The sequence below is a fragment of the Neophocaena asiaeorientalis genome, unplaced genomic scaffold (genome assembly GCF_003031525.2).
Source record: "Neophocaena asiaeorientalis asiaeorientalis breed wild unplaced genomic scaffold, Neophocaena_asiaeorientalis_V1.1 scaffold267, whole genome shotgun sequence".
Classification (NCBI taxonomy): Eukaryota; Metazoa; Chordata; class Mammalia; order Artiodactyla; family Phocoenidae; genus Neophocaena; species Neophocaena asiaeorientalis.
This window is the reverse complement of record NW_020173204.1, coordinates 1,419,013-1,434,070: the sequence shown is the minus strand read 5'-3', so window position 1 is coordinate 1,434,070 and position 15,058 is coordinate 1,419,013. Positions and strand designations below refer to the sequence as shown.

The 15,058-nt window shown below is 41.1% G+C and overlaps 1 protein-coding gene and 1 long non-coding RNA gene across 2 annotated transcripts in view; one reads left to right on the top strand and one right to left on the bottom strand.

Moving 5' to 3' along the window:
• LOC112399669 (uncharacterized) overlaps nucleotides 1–2,112 on the bottom strand; it is a 241,145-nt gene extending 239,033 nt beyond the window's left edge. The window contains exon 1 of the long non-coding RNA XR_003003285.1: nucleotides 1,870–2,112. This is a non-coding gene — a long non-coding RNA (uncharacterized LOC112399669). The remainder of the gene's footprint in view (nucleotides 1–1,869) is intronic.
• A 149-nt stretch (nucleotides 2,113–2,261) lies between these two features.
• AGA (aspartylglucosaminidase) lies at nucleotides 2,262–13,412 on the top strand. Its single transcript, XM_024744958.1, has 9 exons — nucleotides 2,262–2,454; nucleotides 4,267–4,420; nucleotides 5,758–5,870; nucleotides 6,786–6,898; nucleotides 8,096–8,210; nucleotides 8,842–8,917; nucleotides 9,989–10,096; nucleotides 10,801–10,934; nucleotides 12,345–13,412. The coding sequence occupies exons 1-9, from the start codon at nucleotides 2,325–2,327 to the stop codon at nucleotides 12,443–12,445; spliced, it is 1,044 nt and encodes a 347-aa protein (XP_024600726.1). The 5' UTR covers nucleotides 2,262–2,324; the 3' UTR covers nucleotides 12,446–13,412.
• Nucleotides 13,413–15,058: the final 1,646 nt, after the last annotated feature.

Sequence of the window (15,058 nt, the reverse complement as noted above, 5' to 3'; positions counted from 1 at the left end):
ACTGTTGCCAGCTCTTGGGGGGAACTGAGTCTTTCCTTTGTCTTTGGGGGTGACTCTGGATCTTGGGAGAGTAGGATCTTTTGTACCCTTTTGGGGGATACCTCTGCATCCAGGGGCTTGTTCAATACTGCCAGGAATCTACTCTCTGTCCCAGCTGATACCTGACAAGATAATTTGAAAGGATTTTTTTTCCTTTTATTAAAGTAGCTCTACAGTCATAAGTTGGCCAAACTGGAAGCTGATACTTAGAGCCTGAGAGCAACTTTTTTTTAGGTCTTCCCTAAACTAAAATGAAACTATGTACCCAGAGGGAAAGAAAAACATTCTGAAGCCTTTGTGAAAGGATTTACTAAAACATTCCAAAGACACAGAACTCTAAAATCTGAAACATAGAAATCTTTTGATTTTTATCTTAGTGGAAGATCTTCTACCTGATATAAAGAAGCAAATTGAGGGTAAGTAGTTGGATGAGTGGGTCAGTCTCTTAATATCATTCAGGTTGCAACGCAATTATTTACGGAATTAAAAACATCTAACTTGTATTACAAATCAAGTCTTTACAGGAACAGAAATGCAGCTCTAGAAACAATTCAAAGCACACTCATCCTTTTTTCTTTTTTTTCCCCACCAATCCCCAAACCTCCCCAATGAGATGTCAAAAGACTTGAAGACTTTGTAAATGATCTGGACTTAAAGAGCAAGAGTCCTTGGGGGAACCTGCATTCTTTCTCTGTGCCTTTTGAGACGTAACTCTTCTACCTGGTCTTCTCTAGAAACCAAGGTAATTCTTATCAGAAGCGGGGGTGGGGTGGGGGGAGGATATTTTGAAATCCAGGCCTAAGAAAAATCTTAGAAATCTCTTTCATAAAGATTAGTTAAAAGTTATCTGAACAGGTAAACATATTCTATTGGCCAGGAACACAATTTGGATCCAATGTTCTTTTATAAACTGGTGAGTTTGCATTATCATACCTGTCTCATGGCTAAAATCTTAAAATGAAAGCTATAAGATCTCTGTTTGTACCTGTCTGTATGTTTATAATGCCTAGGTATGTTATAGATGTGTGATTTTTTTAACCTCCCAATAGTATTGTCACAATTAATTTTGTAAACAGCTCTATTTTAATTGGCTTAAAGACAAACATTAAATAAATCAAGTATACTCAGAAATATAGAAACTAACCCAAATGTTTTTCAATTTCACATGATCTAGGCTAATCTTCGGTAAACAAAACCTAATTTAAGTTTGTCACTTAATTAGAAGAGGCAAGTCTTTGGAGCTCTCAGCATTAAATACAGTACTTTTATTCTACCTCGGTTTACAGAGTCAAATAAGCTCGTTATCTCTGTTGCAGAATTTGTCAGCAAGAAAGATAACTTAAAATGATGATTAGCTGTTTAATGTCTCATGAAATTTCCAAGAGTAAATCTAATTGTTAAGAACAAGCAAATTAAATAGACATAAGTAAAAGGTTATAAACGCACTTTTCAACAATCATTGTTTTATGGTATGTCTACTTAAAAAATAGTTCCCAGAACCTTTAATACGCTTCAGTTCACCTTTCAACAAGGTAAAGTCTCCGTTCCCCCTTTATTCAAACTTTATTAAGCACTTAATAGTACCAGGCGTAAGGTAAAACACATTCAGAAAGGCACAGAGGAAGCTTCGTGCCCCGGAGGCGCGGGAAGGTACACTTCCCTGAGCTGGGGAGAAGGCTGATTTCTGCTTCGCCAGTGTCTCCATTTCTTTCAGCTCAGAGGTGCAAAACCAGAGGACGTCCTACAAAAAGCTGTAGAGGAAAGACGACTTTAGGTAGGGTGGGAGAAAGCGAAAAGAAGCTTGGCTGTAAGCCAGGCCGCCTCACCTACCCTCAAAAACCATCCCGGATCTCTGCGGCCAGGCACCCCACGGAGCACACTGTGAGCTTCGCAAACTTAGCGACTTCAACTTTTAATAAGAGGCTAACACGTTAAAATCAAACTTGAAAGCTCCCAGGGCCGTGTAAGCCAAGGCCGAGCAATTTCATACTAACTTTCGGTTGAGTAGCAAAAAAAAAAAATCTCCGTAGACTTAAGAAAGACGGTAGCGCTGCCCCCCGGAGCCCAAGAGGCACAAACACCTCCCGCGGTCCCCAGGAGGAGGCCAGGTCTCGCGAGAGTTGAGGCGCCCGGACCGCGCCCCAAAGGGAGCCGGCGGCGCTGGCGGAGCGGGAAGGTGGGCGGGGCTCCGGGACCGCGAGTTCCGGTTTCCCCAGCCGCGGAAGTACGAGGACCCGGGCGGCCGTGGGCTTCGTCGGGGTTATTCTTGGCGGCGGCGCGTGGCCATGGCGTGGAAGCCGAGCCACCGGCTGCTGCTGCTTTCGCTGCTGCTGCTCTGCCGGGCCCCGGTGTGCAGCTCCGGCCCTCTGCCCCTGATCCTCAACACTTGGCCTTTCAGGAATGCAGCCGTAGCAGGTGCGGGGCCGGGGTCTGCGCTGCCAGACCTCGCGGGTGGGGCGGGCCGCCGCCGACCGCACCAAGCTGCTGGGAGCCGGGAGGCGGGCCTTCCGCAGCCTCCCCTGCGTCCTTTCCCGCAGACGCGGCACCTCGGGTACTGGACCCTCCTCCCCGCCACTGCTGCATTTTAGATCCTCAGCGTTTTTTGTGACTCCCTCTCTGCAGCCCCGAGTCACTGTATTTTCCACCCTGCTGCCGACCCGGAGCAGTTACGGCCTTTCTGCTCAGACTCTTCCTCCAGTGGCTCCTACGCCGGCTTTTGCGTGACCTCCAGCCCTTTCCTGCCTCTCCACCTCACCTTTGGAGCCCGTCACATCTCCCCAGTACCCTCCACTTAGGCTTCGCCGACGACTAAGTTCCCCAACAAAGCATGCTCGCTTTACGTGTACTTTTTGTTGCTGCATGCTGACGCGCTGTATTTGCCACCTGGAAAAGGAGTTCCAACCTTGGTTATACGTTAGGATCATCCTCAGAGCTTCTCAAAAGGACCCGTGCCTGGGCCCTACCTCCTGAGGTTTTCCTTTCACTGCTGGAACCAAAGTTTTTTTTTTGTTTTTTGTTTTTAAAGCTGCCTAAGTGATGTCGATTTGCAGTCAGGATTGAGAACTACCAAACTAAGATATTACCTCTTCCAGGAAGACTTCCCTCATTTACTGTCCTCAAACCCAGTCTGAGTCAGGTGCCAGGCTTGCGTGCTTTGATATCATCCTGAACATACCATTACCTTGTCATTTTCTTAGCGTACTTGTTTCATTCAGTTAAGACATACTACCCTAGGAGTAGTTTCGGACCCCTTCTCCCCCATTTGAGGCTGCTAATATGATTTTCTGGGGCTGAATTAGCTTTAGAATTTGATGGAGTTAAGTTTGTATGTTATAGGCAGTGCATATGATTCAGAGAAAAAATGAGGAAACAGGCTGTGAGAAAGAAATTCCCAGCGATAATGAGACAGAAAAGAAAGTTCAGGGCCCTGCACTGGGAACAATTCTGTGTATGTTGTCTGAATTCAGAAGGGGGGGAACTTCTCTAAATATACTTTCAAGCCTGTTCTTTCAGTGGTAATGCTTATTATTTACCAATAGTGTCATTAACTCGTCAAGGAATTCTATTTCTCTGGAGAACATAGTTTAGTGTTAAAAGCATAGCCCCTGGAACCAAAATGGTTACTTTTGAATCCTGACGCTGCTGTCGACTAGCTGTGTGACCTTGAACAAATAACCTCTCTGGGTCTGTTTCTTCCTCTTTAAAATAAGGATAGTAATGGTACAGTACCTGAAAGATTAAATGAATTATCCACGTGAAGCCCACGTTGTAATTATTTGCTGTTATTTTGTTGTTATGGAGACTTGCTGGTATATTTTTAATAATCTGATGATGCAGAAGAAATTTTCAGGGCTATTTCATGAATTTTCAGTTTGCCTTTTAGTAGCTTCAATTGTAACTTATAAAACTGAAGGAGAGAATACTTCTTTTCTCACACACACACACAGTACAAACAGGTATTATTAATAAGAGAAAAATAAGTGAAAAAACCCTCACTTTGCATCAGCCAAAGTCTGAATTCTTCACGGTAAAGGGTTGTGTTATGTAATTCTGTCTATATCACTGACTGCTTTGCAGCACCTGATAGACGAAAATTTCAGTTTAACTTGGAGTAAATGTGCAAACAGTTTTAAAAATAGGAGTTTTCAGGCTGTTTTTGGTTTGTTGCCTTTGGCATTGAAAAAAAAATGCGTGTCTACACAAGCACTCTTGGGATTTGATTGCCAGCATGGAGGACGTTAGCATCTGGAGGGTCTGCGCTGGACGCGGTTGAGAGCGGCTGTGCGGCGTGTGAACGGGAGCAGTGTGACGGCACCGTGGGCTTTGGCGGCAGCCCTGACGAGTCTGGAGAGACCACCCTGGATGCCATGATCATGGACGGGTAGGAGCGCCCTGAGAAGCCTTAGTGCTCTCTGCACCTCCGCTGCAGGTTGAGTTACATGTATGGCTGACTAGTCTTCTACTGAGAGCAAGATGGACAAATGTATGTGTGTTTTTAAAATTTTTATTGGGGTGGAGTTGATTTACAATGTTGTGTTAGTTTCAGGTGTACAGCAAAGTGAATCTGTTATACACATATATCCACTGGATATCCAGTGGATACATATATCCACTTTTTTTTTAGGTTCTTTTCCATGTAGGTCATTACAGAGTACTGAGTAGAGTTCCCTGTGCTGTACAGTAGGTCCTTGATGTTTATCTGTTTTAGATATAGTAGTGTGTTATATGTCAATCCCAATCTCCCAATTTACCCCTCCCCCCACAATATATGACTTTTGATGCAGGTCAAAAGCCCTAGCATATTGTACTTGGCCTTTCCAAACACAAGGCTTTTACTCCTCAATTAAAAGAAAGTCATGCAGCAACGTGAAGGGACCTAGAGATTATCATACTAAGTGAAGTAAGTCAGACAGAAAAAGACAAATATCGTATGATATCACTTATTTGTGGAATCTAAAAAAAACGATACAAATGAACATATTTACAAAACAGAACTAGACCCAGAGACAGAGAAAACAAACTTATGGTTACCAAAGGGGAAAGGTACAGGAGGGATAAATTAGGAGGCTGGGATTAACACTTACATACTACTATATATAAAACAGGTAAACGACAAGGACCTACTGTATAACGCAGGAAACTATACTCAATATCTTATAATAACCTATAATGGAAAAGAATCTGAAAAAGAATATATACATATATAGAACTGGTTTACTTTGCCGGACACCTGAAACTAACACAACATTGTAAATGAACTATACCTCAATAAAAATTTTATTTTGAAAAAAAAAGAAAATCATAATCATAGTAGAAAACTATCACATTGAGGTAGGTAGTCTCCTTAGGACAGGGAGAGCCCCAAGGTACAGAAATACGTCTCTGACCTGGTAAACCATCATTTACCCACCAACCACACACGCTGTGGGTTGCCTGACCTGAAGCCTTAAAACCCCTTTCAAAAGCCATATTTAAAACGAGCCATGGGAAACAGAATTTTAGTGCGCTGGGAACATAGGGGTAATAGAGTCTCTGTTTGTTCCTTAATATGTCTGAATGTGGGAATTTGTATGAACTTCATGGATGTGCCGTCACGTCTACGTTAAGACAGTGGAGTTTATCCTACAAAACACTATAGCTTGAAGTAAAGCAATTTTTAAAAAATTTGTGAACCTATAAAAATACCTTAAAAGATCTTACTGTACTTTTTTCTTGCAGTACTACCATGAACGTAGGAGCAGTGGGAGATCTTAGACGAATTAAAAATGCCATCGGTGTAGCACGAAAAGTACTGGAACACACGACACACACACTGTTAGCAGGAGAGTCAGGTATATTTTAACTGTACTCAATTTTTATGTAGGCTTGTGTCTATTGTCTTCACTGTGAAAAAAGGACTCAGTATAAAATAGTGGATAAAAGCAGACCTAAGTTCAAATTCAAGCTGTTTTACTTAATATCTATTTAACTTCGGATAAGTTACTTAACCTCTAAATTGTACTTTCTTCATTTTTAAAATAGGATTTTTAGAAATCAGTTTATTATTAATAAATGAGTAATTGCTGGAGGGAAACAGGATTCAGCATTATTTCTCTTCTTGTATTACATTTTTATGGGTGTAAGACCCAAGGCGCATAAGATAACAGAAGATGGGAACGGATGGAGTTTTGCTATGGCAATGGCACTTCCTTGAACACCTCCCAAGGTATATACCCAGAACCATACCGTGATCTGTATTCAAAAAGATCATTCTTAACCACGTATTAGCTCACAATTCCAGTAGTCCCCCTTCAATTTTGTTGAAACAGAATGGAAAACTACCTGACAAACACAGGAGCTGTCAGTCTTTCATGGAATCCAGTGGTGACTTTATTTGGTGTCTCAATGTTGTTTTACTCTCTGGGCATCGCACCCCAGTTAGAGTCGCGGTTGTTCCGAGGTGTCCCTTTCCTTTTGTGAAGCAGAAACAGGGAGATTCTGGAGGGAAGGTGGGAGAGGAGAGCTGTCATCACACCGCCCACAAGGGTCTCAGCAGATCAGGGTCAGGAAGGACGTAGGGAAGTCGAGATCCAGAAACTGATGCCCATAACACTCTTCACGTGTGAATACTCCCTTGACCATCTGTGTTTACCCCCAGGATGGCTGCGCTCCCCGTACGAGACAGCTGACCCCCAGTACTTCCTGTGCATACATTTTGTTTAAAAGATAATACTTAACCCACTTGCATTTTTCTTCCTCATCTCCAGCCACCAAGTTTGCCGAAAGCATGGGGTTTATCAACGAGGATTTATCTACCAACGCTTCGTGTGCTCTTCATTCAGATTGGCTGGCCTGGAATTGCCAGCCAAATTACTGGAGGGTACGTATGCATGATTTTTTAAAGTTAAGTTATTTGAAAATACTACGTGACATCCCTTCCGCTCTCAGTCATCCACCTGTTGCCTACAGTGCTAATCAGCACCCTGGTTGCACTTCAGAACCAACGATTGATGCCAACTCTGGGCACAGGATGGTCTCAAAAGCTCCCCAGCTGCATCCGATCCACGTCCTGAGTGGGCAACTCCCGGCCCCTGGCAGTGGTTTCAAGCTGTGGGAGAAGGGCTGCCTCACTCAGAACTGCTCTGCTGTGTTTCCTTGTAACAGAAGGTTCCATGTATTAAGAAAACAAAGTTTGGAAACGATTAGTCTAAAATATTTCTTATATTTTATCTATGTGAAGTATACCCAGTATCTTGCCTTTTTTTAACTTGGGGATTTATACGATTAGGTGTCTAGTATGTTACCAGGAAGATAATTTATCTTTAAGTCAATGGGACTTTGCTACCCAGAATCCTGCTGTGAAGCGTGTTAGTCTTTTACCTGTTTCTTCGCCAAATCCTAGTTACCTCTGAGTAACCAGGGAGTCACTTGAAAGAGGCCACTGCATGAAACCAAGTCATGGGAGGCACCTGGTGCGCAAATGAACAAGACATGAGTTATAGGTTTCTTGCTTTAATACTAATCCATATCCACAACCTGAACTTATGAATTTGGATTATTTTCCTGAGCCTTTAAGATTCATAAAAGAATCTGAGAGTACAGCTTAGGATATGTTCACATGTACCTAGCTTTGAAAAATAGAAGATTTTAAAATAGATTTTGCTTTAAATTTCAGAGTAGCTCTTCTTAGGTCAGGGAACAAATTCTAAAATTTAAAAGTCATGTTCTGTACCTGATTTCTTTGAGAAATCTAAAAAAAAATCTAATCTAAAAATCTTCATTTATATTTGCCATTGTGCTGAGAATTTTTGGCATATATAGAGAAAAAGTGGGGATCTTTTCCGGATAATATAAGTGTCTCTTCCGTATTATATAATTCTGAGACCAGACTAGGTATTTAGTAAAATTATATCCATCTGTCCACATAAGACTTAGCTAACCTTTGGCTTTTAATTCTTATCTTTCAGTTACCCGATGTCCTTTTGGTTTCTTGCTAATGTTTAGCGATTGTACATAACTACATGCTGGTTTCTAAAATCACCCTTTCTAAAAAATAAAACTTAAATCTCGTTTACAGAATGTTATACCAGATGCTTCAAAATACTGTGGACCCTACAAACCACCTAGTATCTTAAAGCGAGATGGTTCTACTTACAAAGAAACAGGAGACAGTTACGGTCATGATACTATTGGTAATTTGCCTTCTATACCGTTTTTATGGTTAAAGTTCAGCTAGTTTTAATTGCCCTCCTGTAGTTCTTAACTTCTTTATCCTTAATCATGTACCAGAAGGTGATTTTGATTAAGTGGCAATTAAGAAAACACACACACACACACACACACACACACACACACACACACATTCTTTTCATATCATCTGTATACATTTTGGTAAATTTACTTTATACATAAATCTGATGATTCACTTGGGGATTTTAAAATTTCCGTTTGATATTTAGTTCTTTAATAATGTTATGTTTGCCACATTCAAATGATCTTTCCAGTCATTTCCTGTAATGTTGAAAATTTCCATTAGTCTATAGCCGTGATCCTCTTTGGCATTACCTTTGAAAAAGCATTGAAAAGTGAGCAATTTGAAGTGAGGATATGGGGTGTCTACAAAATGATGCTGTGAAACGAGGTCATTAAAAAACACAGATTTTACCACTGGTGTAATTTTCAATATTCCCAAGATTCCTATTGTCTTCTACCTGAAAATAATGGAAGAGGATATTTATATTACCAACTGCTCAATTATTTGGTTATATTTGAGGTACACTTTAGAGTTGATACCTACAATGATTTTTTTTTTTTAATTTCTAGGAATGGTTGTCATCCATAAGATGGGAAATATTGCTGCTGGTACATCTACAAATGGTATAAAATTCAAAATACCTGGGTTAGTGTTTCTAAAAGACCAGATCTCGGGCTTCCCTGGTGGCGCAGTGGTTGAGAGTCCGCCTGCCGATGCAGGGGATGCGGGTTCGTGCCCCGGTCCGGGAAGATCCCACATGCCGCAAAGCGGCTGGGCCCGTGAGCTATGACTGCTGAGCCTGCGCGTCCGGAGCCTGTGCTCCGCAACGGGAGAGGCCACAACAGTAAGAGGCCCGCATACCACCAAAAAAAAAAAAAAAAAAAAAAAAAAAAAAAGACCAGATCTCGAAAATATGTACTGAGTATCAACCAATATGTCCTAGGTGCTATGGGGGATGCAAAACGCAAAGCACAACCCTACTCTCACAGCTAAGATTATTGTGAAAGAAAATAAATTAGTAGCTGCTAAGTGCAAAGGAGAAGGTGTCTCAGCCAGGGCTGCAGAGTTTAGGGATGGTGGTGTGATCAGATTAAGCTGGGGCCATCAGGGGGGCCTGGAGAGAGGGGCTGGGAGCTGACCCTGACCCTGAGAGAGGGACCAGGGACATCCAGGCCAAGGCACTAGCAGATCCAAAGTAGCACAGGCTCAGGTTCAGGGCTCCCAATGGCCAGAAACAAAACCGCACATCTGTCGGGTGCGGGGGAGGAGACCAGAGCCAGATTTCAGGGGGTCTTTAAGGATTTCTGGATTTTATTTAAAGTAGTAGGAAAGCATGGAAGGTTTATTACAAGGAAAAACTTGAGTAAAATGTTGGCACCTGACCTAGACAGCAGGAATAGATTGTAGGTGAGGAAAACCAGTTGGAGCCTGCTGAGATAATCCAGAAATGAGATGATAAAGGATGGCGATGGTGGAACAGTCACCATGAACCTGTGCCATCCCGCCACGAATGATGGGCTGCTGTGTGATTCTCATGTAATGAATGAATGTGGGTTTATGAAAACCTAAGTGGAAAAACTAAGGAAAGTCTATTCTCTGTATTCTGATGAAGAATTTACTTGAAACAATAGTCAGTGACTAAGTAGAAACGTCTCCTAAAAGAATTTTCTGCACTTGACTTCCTGTCCTGAATGACCATGCTGTGCCCTCCCAAAGTCGAATAGGAGACTCGCCAATACCTGGATCTGGGGCCTACGCCGACGACACTGCAGGGGCTGCAGCAGCCACCGGGGACGGCGACATACTGATGCGCTTCCTCCCAAGGTGCGCCCTCCTACATCTGTGACTTCAGAGATCTTGGAGATGTTGTCCCTAAAGAGAGAAAATAATTGTCTGTGCCGTGTGATCCGCATTTGTGTGTACGAGAGCTTTTCAGAAAGCCTGCTTACCAAGTCTTGGCACCATCCCTTTGACGATCCTAATCATTCAAATGAAGCAACCATAGTCCTCTGAAACAGAGTAACAGTGCTCACTCCGCTTCACAGATGAGAATGCTTGGATCTATTTAAATAATTTACGTAAAGGGACCGCGATAATTGATGATAAAAGTAGAAAATGCAGTCGCTGTGTACAATTAATTACTGAGAGAGAATCCTTGCAACTAGATGTTTTGCGCATGCCTAGTATTTTCCCCCGTTGACTGTAGCCCCATTTCTTACTTAAATATAACCTCTATACTTCATGACTTCAGGCTGTTTTTACTAAGTAACAGTTATTCAGCTGAAGCCAAAAATAAAAGTCCTTATCTGAAATGAGTGGGTGGATTAGTTGAAAAGGTAGACATGGTATCAAGGTTTACTGCCTTTCCTGTTGATGCTTTCACAGGAGTTACAGACCTCTCTTCACTTACATGCCCTGTATTTTGTCAAATGTGACAATTTTGATGGTTTTAGATGTCTAACCTCAAGTAACCAAATCTGGAGTTAGTTTATTCTGTGATACTAAAGTTCTGCCTCTGTTGAAATCAGCTACCAAGCTGTAGAATACATGAGAAGAGGAGAAGATCCCACCACAGCATGCCGGAAAGTGATTTCAAGAATCCAGAAGTATTTCCCCAACTTCTTTGGGGCTGTGGTATGTGCTAACGTGACTGGAAGTTATGGTGAGTTTTATCTGAAATTCATATTTATGTGAACCTGCAAATGTTGATGAGGACAGAGACTTTAAAACGCTGTTGGGTATTTTAATCATCTGCGATAGAAACAGGGACTGTATTGAGTAGGCAATGGATAAATGTTAATTGTTGTGTCAAGACCCCCAGAGTGTTAGAAGTGTACCTGAAAGTCTCCTCTGTTGACTGCGGTGGTTAGGATCCAGTCTTTGGCTGTTCGGTCTTCCCTTGACGTCCGTCCTAAGGAAAGTTCAGCTTTGGCTCAAGTACATGCTGAGATGGGCTAATGTAGTCAGATGTTTTTATTCATTAGAAGTACGTAGGGATGAACGGTCTTCCCCACTTCTCTGTTCATTATTTAAAGGTCTCAGTCATTTAGATCTCAGGGCTCCCCGGTACAGAATGTATTACTAATCAGTAGACTAAAGGCGTTAGCAGAATCATTTTCGCACTGTATTTGAGGCATGTCCTTTGCTTCATTTACTTTCCATATGAGCCCATCACAGTTTCAAAGCATTTCAAGATCAACCAGTGCTGCTCCTCATTGGTGAGGTTTCAGACGGGGAAGACGCACGGCCTGGTGATCAATGCAGCTCATTAGGCTAGACCGCTTATTACTGTGCTTTGATCTCTTACTTCCCACAGTTTGGTATCTGAAAAACTTGTCTGAGGAATTCCATACTCTTTTTTAAGTACTAAAATACAAAAGTCGATGTAAGTTATGGGTGGGGAGGCTTTGTGTCTAAAATAAATCAGTTTCATTGATTCCCTCTTAGGAAATAAACCTTAGAAGGCTCAAAGTTAGATTTAACAGGATGTAAAAATGATAATTATATAATTGTAGATGAATTTAAAATTGACCAGCCCCTTATATTTAAAGTAATGGCATTAGAAGGGCTCCCTCCAGGTGTCTGAGCCGGTGAAGAAATCACTGTTGTCTGACAGAGAGCATCTTGACAAAACAAGGCTCACTTTCTACCCATGTAGAAGCGTAGAAAAGAGCAGGGTGCCTGGGGAGGGGAGGATTATGGATGGATGAAGGGAATGGCCTAGTCACTAGGGAAATACAGTTGTTAGTGCGTGCCTGAAAATTTTCTTCTCCTACAAAAAGGATATGAAAACATTAAAATAACAGTAGCAATGACCGCATATGTATAGGAGCAAAAAATCAGCCTATATTCTGAGGTTCAAAGAGATGGCTTTCCCACTGCCTTTCTTTCCCCTCATGGACTGTCAGCTAGTCTGCACTAAGGTGGACACACAGCCCACTTCTGTGTGGCCCGACTGGACAGCAGGCACACAACAGCCAGTGTGGAGGTGGGGAAGCAGTGTCTGTAGTGGTTGTACGTGACATGTGCATTCTATATTTAACCAAACAACTTTTTCTCTTCTTGGCCCTAGGTGCTGCCTGCAATAAACTTTCAACATTTACTCAGTTTCATTTCATGGTTTACAATCCTCTAAAAAGTGAGCCAGCTGAGGAAAAAGTAGACTGCATCTAATCCATCTTTTCTGTCCACATCTCTATTTAAAGAAGAAAGAAACAGGCTGAAAAGGCTGCTCACTGTCATCGTATAACGTGCCTCATGTATTCTAAAATTCTTTGTGTAAAATAAGCACAAAAATTTTATGCTAGAAGAGCGTTTTCACTTTCTATATCTGAAAATTTTTTCTTATCTGTTTTTATTTAAGCTTTGTATATCCCCTGAAAATATTTGTGTGTATGTATTTTGTATATGTTTAAATTTTGAGTGATATTTGGATTTCTGCTCAGTGTTTCAAGAAATTGCTACTTTGGGGATTTATTTCCATAAATAAATGATACAGTAAAGTGATATAGTAAAGCCACAAGAAATAATCTATATTTGGATACTTAAAATAATTAGAGTAAACAAGGATTTTAGACCCAAAGAAAAAGGTAACAATGAGTCACAGCATAAGTCCTGACTGAATCTCAGTACCTTAGAGTAATATGTCTCTTATCGCTGATTATCAGTTGTACATAATGCTCTCTTCTAGCTTGAAGAGGAAAGAATGCTGTTAATCATAAAGGTGCGTTTTGTTTAGCACATATTAGAAAATGTGGGCCGTCTTCTGACGAGCAACTGTGTTGATTTTCTTGGGCTTCTTCCTCTGATGGTGCGCTCTCAGTGTGTGAAGGTTTTTAGCCACCAAAAAAATCTCTGACCTTTTAGCTACAAATATTTAGTATTGATAATTTCTTCCGAAAATGATTTAGGGAACTTGATCTGTACTGTGGTTTTACTAATCTCTTGTGCACGTGTTGGTGGTTTGAATTAGCAGTGAGTCAGTAACCCTCGTCTGCCTTGTTTTTTCTGAGCGCTCGGTCAGCCGTCTGCAGACTAGACAGGACTGTAAGTGCGCTTTCTCAGGATCATCTTTGCTTCATTACCTTCCTTTTACATCAGGAGTCATTAATAAAACTGTATGTACAATATTGTCCCCCACCTTTAGTATATCTGCTCCGTTTTTTTCCTACACTCATCTTAAGATTTAATGTTCTTTGTAAGTTAGGGCTAGAAAGCTATAGTTTTGAGAATGCCCTTAGGTCACCTGTTCTCACACCTTGTCATGTGTCATCACTGTCCGGGGAGCCTCTTCACAAATGCCCTCTGCTCTGTCCCACCCAATCAGAATCTCCACAAATGGGAACTTGAAAGCTGGACTCTGTAGCTGCTGATGGCAGCCTGAAAGCTAATAAGGAAACAGTCCCGCAGCCTCACACTCACAGAGCAGAAGGGGAAATCTGACTCTTGTGGGTTCCCCCAAGGTACATCGACTTGCTAACATCTGATAAGGGGCCTTGGAACAAAGGGAAAGAAGCCAGATTTAAACTTGGAGTATATTTATATCAAGATGAAATGCCTGTTTTGTGTGTTTGCCATCCGTTGATACGTTAGGCAGCCATGTACCACCAGAAAAATGAATTTGAAAATCTTCATGGCCTGTCACTCCCCAGCAAATGAGAAGTTTAGCTGATCCTGATTTATAGAATTCTGACCTGAAGTTGTTAGACATGTATATGTACACGATATACACATAAACAAAAAAAGGGTCTGTTTCCATTACCAGCACTCAGATGACTCCTTTTGGTTTCAAAAGGCAAATAATAAGCATAATGCATTTTTAATTGAGATATCATACATAGACTATAATATACTTTTAAAGCCCATAATTTTTAATTGTTGAACTTCTTTTTAAAGTGTTATTACATCTGATGCTTGGTATTTGAATTTGGAGCTAAGAACATAATTGAACTCAGTGTCTTAATAGTTTAACTTCATTTGAATTAAAAACTGATGACATAAATATGTATCTTAATTGGATGCTAATTATGAAAATAGATTAAGACCTATTTATGTCACTTTACTGGTCGTTTTTTCAAAAAGATTCCTAGACCTTTAAAAAGAGCTTCTAAAAAGGCATATTTAAATTTTTTGCTTGTTTTCTTGAGTATTATGCTATTTATGTGTTACTCAATATATACTCAAGCCCTGTCTTAGGAAGTTAAAAAGATGAGATCACAAGGTCTACAAAAATGGTTCATCTGCGAATTGTTTGTGCCCCACGTGTGCTATATGATGAGTCTTTTCATATACAACCCAGGGTCAGCCAGTAATGAGGTGCCATATTTCAGTATTTGGAAAAGCATAGCCATTTGAAGGGTGAAGTCATTGCCACATTCAAAATGGATATAATGGGGAAAGTTAAAGCTGCCATCGTCAACCTATTTGCTTCTGAGTTAAAGGGACAGGAGGCCATATAGTTCTAATGCAGGGACAGTGCACTAAAGAACTGGTCAACTGATTTAAACCTGTGACCTTTCTATGCTGTGCATTAGATGTGGTTGCTCACGTATTCTCTTTAATTAAAAGTTGGTTTCTGGAATGTGGATGGTGACATAATAATAATATGAGAAAATCAGGTATTAGAGTAGATGTGGGAAAACAAGGTCCCTACCAATTGCCAGCAATCTGTCTCTCTCTCTAACTTGTGCAAAATCCTTAAACACCATAAACGTCAAAACACTTCTTTCCACTCCTAAATAAAACCAATGTCATTTGTCTTCCTCTCCTGTTCTGTTTATGGTAATA